Source organism: Martes martes, assembly GCF_963455335.1.
Source record: "Martes martes genome assembly, chromosome: 8".
NCBI lineage: Eukaryota > Metazoa > Chordata > Mammalia > Carnivora > Mustelidae > Martes > Martes martes.
The window spans coordinates 93,150,968-93,161,608 of NC_137895.1; the positions used below are offsets into that span (position 1 = coordinate 93,150,968).

The 10,641-nt window shown below is 53.8% G+C and overlaps 2 protein-coding genes across 6 annotated transcripts; both read right to left on the bottom strand.

Annotated features, from left to right (window-relative positions):
- Positions 1–1,147: 1,147 nt before the first annotated feature.
- On the bottom strand, positions 1,148–5,793 carry CYP27B1 (cytochrome P450 family 27 subfamily B member 1; the record flags this gene model as incomplete). The annotated part of the gene is made up of 9 exons (XM_080812477.1): positions 1,148–2,049; positions 2,366–2,563; positions 2,848–2,926; positions 3,123–3,295; positions 3,502–3,674; positions 3,761–3,961; positions 4,041–4,243; positions 4,760–4,950; positions 5,599–5,793. 9 exons carry the CDS (start codon positions 5,791–5,793, stop codon positions 1,936–1,938), a joined length of 1,527 nt encoding a protein of 508 aa, XP_080668603.1. The 3' UTR covers positions 1,148–1,935.
- Positions 5,794–6,807: 1,014 nt separating this feature from the next.
- Positions 6,808–10,331, bottom strand: METTL1 (methyltransferase 1, tRNA methylguanosine). Of its 5 annotated transcripts, none has more exons than XM_080811537.1 (6): positions 10,122–10,331; positions 9,231–9,394; positions 8,096–8,280; positions 7,892–8,005; positions 7,619–7,720; positions 6,808–7,455 (listed from the first exon to the last, which is right to left on the bottom strand). In XM_080811537.1, the coding sequence occupies exons 1-6, from the start codon at positions 10,214–10,216 to the stop codon at positions 7,300–7,302; spliced, it is 816 nt and encodes a 271-aa protein (XP_080667663.1). In that variant the 5' UTR covers positions 10,217–10,331; the 3' UTR covers positions 6,808–7,299. The 5 variants fall into 5 exon arrangements, with proteins under 5 accessions (XP_080667663.1, XP_080667662.1, XP_080667665.1 ...); XM_080811536.1 differs by having other exon boundaries at positions 10,126–10,260; XM_080811539.1 differs by having other exon boundaries at positions 10,130–10,217.
- Between the last annotated feature and the right edge of the window lie 310 nt (positions 10,332–10,641).

Here is a 10,641-nt window from a genome sequence, read left to right on the forward strand (position 1 = left end):
GGTGATGGGAACTGCTATCCTCCTCAAGTAAATCAGTCATACTTGCCCAATGAGGAATGTGGGTGTACAGAATTCTCGTCACTGATTCCAGGGGGAAAGAGTGTGAGAGGAAATTGGGCTTATTCTCCCTCAAAGTTCAGATCTACTAAAAGTCAGGGCACTCAGGTTCAAGTTAAGCTTAGTCATAGGGGAGAGGGGGTGGACAGAGAATACAGTAGAAGAGTCGAGAGGTCAGGCAGTGAAGGCACAAAAACCTTGGTCTCTGCATAAGGCCTCAGGTAAACTGTGCCCCTCTGTAGATCTAACAAAGATAGATGCCCTCAGAAGGCCCAGTGGCAAACAGTGTCTGTAGTCAGGGAGCCCTGTCTAGGGCAGGGGGCCGGGCTGGTAGAGAAGGACGAGGAGGAAGTGTCTCCATCTCCATCCAGCTAATTGGAATGGAGAGGAGCAGGAGGCAGGGGGGCAAGTCCTGACATGGGGAGGGTAATCTAGGCTAGAGAGGGGCGGCAGGGAGTGTGCTGAGAGATTTATTTGTATGGAAGATGAGTTAATCTGTATACATTACAAGGGGAGAACTGTGTCCAGCCTCTGGGGGGGAGGGGGCAGAGAATGCTGACTCAGGGAAACAGAGGATCCTTCTGCCCTACCTGCTTCTGCCTCAGTGCCCCAGGGCTTCTGGATGCCTCCACACTCAGCTTTCATCCTGTCTGTCTAACTTCACTTCTGTGCATGTATCCCTGTCTTTCTCTGAAGGAAATTACCTCAGAGCAACTTTTCCAGAGAGGGCAGATACCCTTTGGTCCTAGCAGTCCAGGTTCCAGAAGTACTTCCACCAGAGTCAGTTGCCTCTGGCCGTCTCTGCAAATCCCTAGCTCCCCAACCCATTTCTACAGGCTAACCCTTGGCATTACTTTTCACCACCACCCCCTTAATCTCTTACAGGGAGCCAGACTCTGGCTCTTCCCAGTACAGACAGAAACGTGTTGGGTTTGTGAGGCAAACCACTCCCCCAGGTGTCTAGACCTCCCATTGTTATGGAGGTCACTCCCAGGAGGAGAGAAATCAAAGCAGGGGATTTGGGTGAGGTTCTTGCTTCCTGGACTTGTAGGAAGTAGAAATGGAAGAGAAGTAAGTAAAAACCAAGGATGGAACATTTGATTCTTTTATTTCAAAACTATGAATATTAAAAAATACCAATATATAAAAGGAAGGCTTAGGCAGGTATAGGCCCAAAGACGTCTCTGCCCAGGAACTAAGTGATGGGACAAGCCAACCTCTAATGGTGACCAGAGAGTCAAGGAGAGTTTTAAAACATCATAAATCAGGTGAGGGCTGACTCACCTTGCTAGAGACAAGATGAGGAAAAAGGAGAGTAGACAGTTCCTGGTAAGCGGCTTATCCCTTCTGCCACATGGTCCAGATTCAGTCTGAGAGCCTGTATGGCACCACCCAATCAGGGGATATAAAGGCTGAATAAGGTCTCATTCTTCAAGAGCTCACATGCAAGAAGAAAAGACCAACCAGGTGCAGAACAGATGCATAACTGAGCCCATGTGGTGGTAAGTGCTTACCCAGCAGCTCCTGAACACCGTGGAAGCCCAAAAAGGCAGTGGTTGAATCCCTCCTCCGGCCACCCAACACTATGAGTTCAGATATGAACTGGCCCTTGAAGGATGCATATGATTGAGGCCAGGAGGAAAGCTGAGTAAGCAGAGGGACCCTGGTTTTCTCAGGACCCAAAGGGTCAGGCCAAGGCATATTTCACACCTTGGTCAGGGCTGCCTCAAGCAGTTTGATAGGGTCCTTCCAACCAGTCTAGTCAAATAGACAGGTCTCAGGGGGAATCCATATCTCTTGGTCTTGTGGCTAAAAAATCCCTACAATGAGAGAAAGGGTGATGATGCCCTCAGAAGGCCCAGTGCTCCTTCCACAGGACTATCTGTCTACAAACTGTAGGTTGATGCTCCTTTCAGGTACCAGGACAGTCCGGGTCATGGGTCGGATTGGGGCAGCACCTGGCTCAGGCTTCACCTCAAAGTGGGTCAAGATCTGGAAAGGGAAGAAGAAGGCTCTCACTTTGGGAGGGGTGTATAATGGTGGGTTTGATTGGTAAAGGGTATTATTAGTGTTAGGTTGGTCAATTCTAAAATGACACCTGTGGTCAGTAGGGAATTTCTTAAGGGATTATGGCAGGGCAAAAAATAGTCCAAATATCCTTGCTCACTCTAGACTTAAAACAGGATTGCTAAATTTCAGAGGATTAGGTTTACCAAGTCATACATTTTGCTATGCTTGTCAGAAGACCTCATAGCTTTAGAGGGTCAGGGTCTCTCATGTCTGGGGAAGGTATGTCCAGATCACTCACCTGAGACAAAGCCATCTGCAGCTCCAGCTCTGCCAGGCGTCTCCCCATGCAGCTGCGCTTGCCGAAGCCAAAGGGAAGAGATGCAAATGGGTGGGGGGCTGGACCTTCCCCCAGCCATCGAGCTGGACGAAAAGAATTTGGTTCTGGAAACTGGGTAGGGTCCCTTGAAGTGGCATAATGACACAATGTGACCAGCGTCTGATGGGGAAGGAACATAAACTTATCAGTTTGGGCCCACGGAAGCAGGGAGGGACATGGAAAAGAGGATATATGGATTGGAGAAAAGGCAGGCGCTGGTTGGTGATGGGGTAAGTTTTCTGGGGCTACTTTTGGAATGATTGCTCCACTGCCCCATTACATTTCAGAGAGAGGCATTCAGGCCAAAGGGAAGGTGAAGGGCTTATATGGAGTGTTTGAAAACAAGATGGGGCCCAAGATTGTGAGGGATGGCTTAACAAAAGGGGCCCACAGGCTCTACTCACGTTTCTGGGGATAATATAGTCACCCACACGAATGTCTTTGTCTGGGACACGGGAATTTCCAGGTACCACAGGGTACAGTCTGGATTGCAGAACCAGATAGCAAGGTGAGGCTGGGGGCTGTAGCCTTCCTCTTGACCCCAAGCCCTCTATGTCCAAAGCCATTCTTGGTCAGGAGTATGCATTTTCCTCTGTACTTCCTCCCCACTCCCATTCATCATCTCCTTCCCCAGCCCTTCCCAACATTTTCTTTAGCTTCTCCTCTCCTGACCCCTCACCTTAGCACTTCCTTGACTACTGCCTTCAGCAGGGGCAGCTGGGATAGAGCAGTAGCTGAGGGGTGGGAATTGGAGCCAGGGCCCAGGGCCGCTGTGATCTCAGAATGGAGAGCTGTCTGGACTTCGGGGTGCCGGGAGAGTTCATACAGAGCCCAGGAGAGTGTGTTGGATACCTGGGAGGAAAGTTGAGAGTCTCAGAGGTGTTGAGAGTGGACACCCAGTAAAGGGGGCAGAATATGAAGCAGTCTGGAGTTCAGCAAGTGTTAAGCCAAGCTGGCCGAAAGGGTCACAGTGGATCCCCTGCAGCAGCAAAGTGGCCCCTGAAACTGGAGAGGCTAAGCTCTGGAAGTGGGGCTCCCAACATGGAGAAGAACCTCACTGTGTCCACTCCAGCCAGTAACAGCTCCGTCACATTGCCCAGGATGGACGGAGCAGGCAACTCTTCCCGGAACAGGAAGTAGGTCAGGTGTGTCCCAGATCCCAAGTCCTCCTCAGGCTTTCCCTTGCTCCTCAAGGCTACCTCAGCCTCCCGCCTCGCCACGTGCTGCTGGGCTGTGTGGGGGAGAAGGTACAGGGATGCCTCACCATCCATAAACAGCTTTATGTTCCCCTATCCCCATTTCATTTCCGGGCCTTACCAAATGCAAACATCTGGTCCCAGTCTCGGCAGAGGCGGTCCCAGGGTCCGGGGACGAGGCGGTGAAGCCAGCTGGGCATCGCCATGGTCAGTAGCGTGGACACAAACACCGATCCCACCGCGCGGATGAAGGTCTCTGTGTCCGGAGGCACTTCGGCCTCCAGGCAGCCCAGGCGGGAACCCAGGAGCACCGCCGCTATGCCTGGGCGGGAGGGGGCGCTGTCAGGGCACCCGGAGACCAGGCGGGAGCCTCCCACGCTTGCCCCTATCTTGGGACTCACCTTCTAGTCCAAACTTGTAAAACTCTCCAGCCACGTCCCGAACCAGGGTGGGTGGCCCAGCACCGCGTCCCCGTTGGTGCCGCAGTCGCCGCACAAGGTCATGGACCACGTCGTCCAGGGTCCCGGCATATCGGGAAGCCGCCTGAGGCCGGAGGAGCAGCGGGGCCAAGAGGCTACGGAGCTTCTGCCATTCTTCGCCTTCCCTGCGGGTGTGCAGAGAGGGGGCGCATCAGGGCGGATGGGGGTGTGTGGAGGCGGCCGACCGGGCTGGCTGCAGTGAAGATGGAGCGTATTCGGCTGGGGTGGCCAGGAAAAGGATTGCAGCTGCTCCCTTGGGGTACAAAACCCTGCTCCTGCCTGCGCCTGCTTTCTGTCCCCTTTCCTCGTTACTCATTTCCTGGCCAGGGGGCAGGGAGGGCTGCGTTCCTGGGTAACTTGAGTCACGGAATCTTGCATTCCATCTAGGTCCTGGTACCTTCGCCCCTTCAACAGATTTCCAGGATTCAGGACTCCAAAGACAAGGAGATGGGTGGGGGACCAAGGCGGGGTTCTACCTGAGCCTGAGCGAAATAGGCTGGGGTGGGAAGCACAATGTGCCAGACGGTTGGGGGAGAAAGGCCAGCCTCCTTCCACACCCCGAGACAGACTGTTTCCAGACCAGCTACAGGAGAGGGACACAGCAGCCCAGCGATGGGGCTTTGGGGCCAGGGAAGACTCACGCAGTGAGCAGCCCGCAACCCCGCTGCTGGCGGCGACGGTGCTCTGCCCAGGGTGAGAAGCTGCAGCGCTCTGGCCGGGGCCCCTCCTGTCGCAAGAGCTGCTCGATGAGTGCAGGGGCCGCCACGTACACAGTGCGCACCGTCCCGAAGCTGGCCAACCACACCGGCCCGAAGCGCGAAACGCCCTGCACCTGGGAGAACGGGCATGGAGGACACTGGAGACCCCAGCCGGGGCCCTCCAGCTTGGTCCATGTCAACGTCAAGGGTGTTGGCTGGGTTTTGCAAGAGGGAGCTTGTTTCTTCACCGGCTCCCAGCTAATATATAGCCGGGATGCTGCAAACCCTTACTCCTTTTCTTTCCCCCACTTCCCATCCCTAGGAAGTTTGAGTGTGATGGGCAAAACGGAGGGACTCTGCACAAAGCAGATATTCAGGACCTCTCTTAGGTCACCCGGGCTGAGCCGAGGCGAAGAAATCCTTGAAGGCTCCTCACGTGGACTATCTCAGAACAAACCCCCAGTATCCGAAGAGGAGCGCCTGTAGCTTTAAGTCCGACGCCCGGGTAAGGTACTGTGCATTTCCACCTCCCCCGCACTTGTTCTAGACCTACCTGGCCCCCACTTCAGTACTGAGAGAAGGCGCTTTTTGAGCGCACTCCTCTGCTGGGTGTGGGGATGGACTCCGCGCAGGTCCAACCACCGCCCGCGGTCCCAACTTTTCTAATTCATGGGCATCTGTTGTCACTGGCCCTCCTCCTACTTTGTGCACTAGTCTGTCTTTTCTGGTGTTGTCAAAGCCCGTTTCCCCAGCATTCCATTCCCATGAACGTCTACCTCTACCTGCAGCTCGTGTAGGCGAGACAGACCCCCCTTGCAGAAGAGTTCAGCAAGGAAGACTGGCATGGAGGGGCCTGGAATGTCCGCCAAGCTCCGGGGCGCTGAGTCGGAGCCTCTGGAACCCAGTGAGCTGCCCAGCTTGGGAGCACAGTGGACGCGCTGGAACACTCTGGAGGCCAGCTTGAGGGTCTGGGTCATGGTCTGGTTCAGGGAACCCACGAAGGAGAGGGCTTCTCCCAGGCATCTTGATTGCTTTTCTGAGCCCCTATTTAACCTTTGGGTGAGATAGTGGCAACGCCCCCTCTTCAAGCTCCTCAGCCAATCCCCTCCTAAGTGGCTGAGCTGAAGATTAGCACCCAGGCACAGTAGGCGGGGCTGGGGTTACCTTGCAGCTCTCTTGGTCTCTTGTTGCTACGACCCTCTTGGGAAGGGAGGTCTGCCTTGGTTCCCCCTTTCTGGGCTGGTGCCCTGGTCCAGTTGCCTAAAGATACCTTCCTGGTAAAGGCTCTTTGGTGAGGTTTAGGATACTGAGGTACAGAGTCAGTCTCTAGTATTCTCACTTCCCCAGGGAGCCAGGCCCTCTTGGAACCATTGTCAGGAATTCCCCATCCTTCAGCCTTCGGGAAGGGAAGAGGCACAGCTGTATACGTCTCCATATTCTTGGCATGTGGGGCTGTGCCTTCTCCGTAGCTAAGCAGAACTTTCTGGCACTCCCACAGCTTTCCCACCTCCTTTACCTGACACTGAGCAGATGGGTAGGTTAATGGGTTAAAATGGCTCCAGGAGCCTTCATCTTTGCTCCTTGGGAAGGGGTTGGTCTTTTAGGTCAACAAACCCTGTCTTTTCAGCCATGGGAACCTAGGGCTTCAGGAGCAGAAACAAAGGAACCTTTTACAAATTAGAAAAGTTGAGAGATTTCTCTGGGCTCCTGGATGGAATAAGGGCTACATGAGTGCTCTGAATCTCCAGCTGACTCAGTCCTCTTTGAGGGGAGGGGGGATTTCTAGTCAGCAGTCCATTTTTGCTTTTAGCCTCAGAATCCTGCACAGTTTAGTTCTCTGCTCCTCATTCCTCCACCCTGCTGCCACTGGGCTCTGTGCCAGTCAGTTAGCTCTGAAGTTCTGGACTCGAAGGTCAACATGAAAAAGGAGAGGGTCTCCACCACCCAGACCCAGGACTCTCCAGAGACAGCAACAATGAAGACAGCAGATTCCTCAGGTCAAGTTTCAGGCAGGGAGAGGATTGGGGGGTGGGGAAGGGAGAAGGCACGTGATACATGCTCTAGCCTTTCCTGAGAAATAGCAGCATGGGCAGGGGCACACGCACACACGTTATCCCCGGGACTGCAAAGTAAACACAAGTGGACAGGCAATTTGAGTCTAGCAAGCTGTTTAGATGGATAGTGGAGAACACCATTCCTCACTTTCGCTGAGAAGGAGAGATCCCAGAAGAAGGGAGTGCTAAGGAAGAACAAGACCCCACACCCTTCCAAACATCCCTTCTGGTCCAAGGTCTTTTGACCTTCCCAGTTAGCTTCTTTTGCTTTCTGTTGGTGGTAGACAGGCAAGAAGATGAGAGGTCAGTTGTGAATCTCAGGCTTCTGGCTTGGGAAGTTCTCCCAACTTCTTTGAAAAACTGTCCCCTCTTGGTCCTGGCAGTCTCAGCTAGGAAGGTCCTGTGGTCAAGCTAACGCAAGGTAGGCTGTCAGTGGCCAAGAGGGGTGGGACTGGGGGTCACTGGCTGGAGGGTGGGATCCTGTATTCTTCGGAAGATGGCTGGGAAATTCTTGCCTCCGTTGCGTAAGACTTTCTTTCCCTCCTCAGTTGAGGTGCCCAGATGTCCCACAATGGGGTCTTCACTCTGGGAAAAAGAAGGATTCCATAAGTCCTTGCCCACCTTTCAGACGGTCCCTGGCCCTGAGACTCTCATCCCATCCTCCTGGCACTGAGCTGGGCTCAAAGAATACAGAACCACTCTGGAAAAGGCCTGCATCATCACAACTCCCCTCAGGACCCCAACCTACCAGTTCCTCCAGGGGCACACGTTCAAAAAGGGGGTGCCTTTCAAAGTGGGCGCACATCCAGTCATGTAGCTCCAGCACATCAGTTATGGTGTATACGAGCCCCTGCAGAGGCAAAAATCACCTGAGATGGGGGGACTGCATGCAGCTGAGCAGGGTGATGATGGGAGTGGTGGCATGAGTCCTAAATGCTTAATTTATTAATTAAGTGGATTTCTTAGTGGAAGGTCTCTGAATAGGCCACTGACCCCTCCTTCCCTCCCACTCCCAACTCACCCCGACTCTAAGCACGTAGGCATATTCTGCCAGCAGCGTGGGACTGATGATTCGCCACTTGTGCTTCGTTCGCTTGAAATGTGGGTCAGGGAAGAGGAAGAACATCTTTGTCAGCTGTGAGACAGACAGGCATTGACAGGGTTGAGAGCCTGGCTTCAGTGCCATACCTGCCTACCAGCCTTACCCACCAGAGCCCCTCCCCACCTGGCCCTTGCGGAAGAAGTTAGGAAGGTGTTTCATGGCATTGCTACGGAGACAGGCGATGTTCTGGAAGCCACCTCCAGGAGCTGCTCGAAGGGCCCGAATCCGGTCTTGTACATAGTCTGAGACTTTCACCCGGATCTCCAGACCCAGAATCAGTGTGTCCGGGAACAACGGTGACAGTTCCACTGGACACAGAAATAGGAATGGAATCGTCAACCTCATACTTACAGGAAGTACAAAGGGGTCAAGAAAAGAAAGGAACTGCCAATCTGCAACTGCCAAAATCACGAATGGCAAGTGTGGTTGGAGAGATACGTACATGGCTGGTTCTATGCTGGAGAAGAGGGTTAAGGTTAGGGTTAGGCTTAGATCCAAAGACTATTACGCAGACTGGAAGTGGGAGGGCCTGGGAACACATGTATATTTGCAAGTACTTCCGAGTTTTCAGTGTTTTCACATATTGTCTCAGTTAATCCTCCTAACACTCTGTGGTAAATTGAGAAGATGAGGATACTGAGGTCAGAAATGCCCAAGGTCACAGAACTAAGAAGAGGCAGAACTTGAACTTGAACCGAGTTCTTCTGCCCCCAAGTACCATGTTTTTCCTCTCTCTGTCATACTGTTACCTCTATGGGAAGATCTAAAAATAGAGAAGTGGCCTGGCATGCAGGGCTGGGACAATACAGACAATACAGGAGGAACTTGAAAACACGAGAGTAGAGCAGAAACAATGAGTTTTGGTGAAGGAGGGGGGAGGAGAGAGAGAGTGGTGGAATCCCTCAGAAAGACAGTTCAGGATCACTGGCTACAGTGACTAATCTCTGACGCTTGTGCTGACCAGCTCACTGACCCGGCACCTTGCAGGTGAAATGGCTCAAGGAGGGACTGAGGCCAGGGGTGGGGCCAGACAGGACAACCCAAGTTCTAAGAGGCATTTGAGTCAACACCCTCCCTTCTCCAGGACAAAGGCCACAGACCCAGAGTACGGGGAAAGCAGAGTTTCTCCACACTGATGTCACAGCACTGGTGTCTGGTCCGAAGGGGAAAGGCCAACTGTGGCCCCCAACAAACCTGCTGAGGTAGCAGAACCTAGACATTGCCTCTCCGTGCCCTAGAGAAAAGGCCAGAGTGTTACCTAACAGGCCACCATAGCCACAGCCTATGTCTGCAAACTCCACTTGGGCCTGAGCTCTCTTTTCTTTCTTATCCTTTGGGTCATCGTGGCTCTTATTTTGAGTCAGTGGAGTGAAGAACTCTGGGTATAGCTCGGACCAGTCCATCTCTTCAGGCTTCACAGGGCTATTGGAGAGAAGACAAGAGGGACATGAGAAGGTTGGTCAAGCCATTGTGGAAGTGGTACTACATATGTGTGGGCAGATGGATAAGGGTGGGAGGTAAATGGGAAGAGCTATTCTCAAAAATTCTGTAACAGTGGGCTCTGTGGTCTCTAGCAGACACAATGGAAACCACCCTTAAACCCCAGTGTGAATCATAGGCCCATCATGAGGCTAATGATTGCTGACCTGCCCATCTCCACTTCTAGGAGTTGATGTGACTCTGGTCAGGCAGCTCTCCTTCCTGGGTCACAAGTTCCCTTCCCCCAGAGATTGGCTGCCTAAAGAACTGGGACCTTACTTACTCTGTTTGTGTGCTCTGTGGGAAGAGCATGGATTAAGGTGTGGGTGGGATGTGTGTTTATGTTTGTCTTTTTATTAAATCCGATAATCGAAACCGAAAGGTGGAAACGACGTTCCGCCTGCAACACTCCAGTCTAACTTACTCTCTTTCCAGACTTACACAACTGAGACTTGGGGCAGAACGCCACGCCCCCTCCCAGCCCTCCAACTCCGCCCTCTCCTAAATCTCCCCGACCCACCTCTAAAGCTGACGTCACCCAGCCGAGCCTCCCGGTCACTCTGTGACCCTGCCGACCGTCCCGGAACAGCCCTTCCGAATTGCTGCGGGATGCTGCAAACATTCCGCCCTCCTTTGCCTCCCCCTGCTCCCGCCCCCCTGCCCTGCTCACTCACTAACGCAGCGTGTGGTCAGCCATGGGGTTGGAGTGAGCACGTTGCCGATAGTAGCGCTTCTGGGGCTGCGGGGCCTCCGCTCCAGCCGCATCCCCACTCTCAGCTCCCGCCATGATCCCCAGTCCGGGGTTTCTCCACTGACCACACGTGGAGACCAAGGCTCGAGGCGCAGGATAATGACGCAATCAGGCACGTTGCGAGTCAACCCCGCCTCTTAAAGACCCAACAGAATACTCCGCGGACCTGCGCGGCGAGGGTGGGCAGCGGCCGGAGCTGGGGGGGCGTTCGCGGCGTGGGTCTCCAGCTGGAATGGCAAAGCCAGTCCTGGCACCCTACCCCTTTCGTTAGCCCGCTTCTGCTTGGTCTGGGTTACTTTCCTAGTTGCAGCCACCTGTGCATCCCGCAGGTGAGAGGAGTCCCAGGACTCCCCCTTCCTACAGTAAAATCCTCACTCCTCTCCCCTCTCCCCGCGTCTCAGACGTGTCTTTCCGGTCTGCCCCGCGAGGTCCGATGTGA

Excerpts from the sequence above, each read along its gene's own strand:
- METTL1 (XM_080811536.1), bottom strand. The coding sequence starts at position 10,238 with ATGGCGGGAGCTGAGAGTGGGGATGCGGCTGGAGCGGAGGCCCCGCAG. Across the intron at positions 8,006-8,095 it reads ACTTCTTCCGCAAGGGCCAG|CTGACAAAGATGTTCTTCCT; the intron begins GTGGGGAGGGGC and ends TCTGTCTCACAG. Across the intron at positions 7,456-7,618 it reads GTGTGCCCCTGGAGGAACTG|AGTGAAGACCCCATTGTGGG; the intron begins GTAGGTTGGGGT and ends TCTTTTTCCCAG.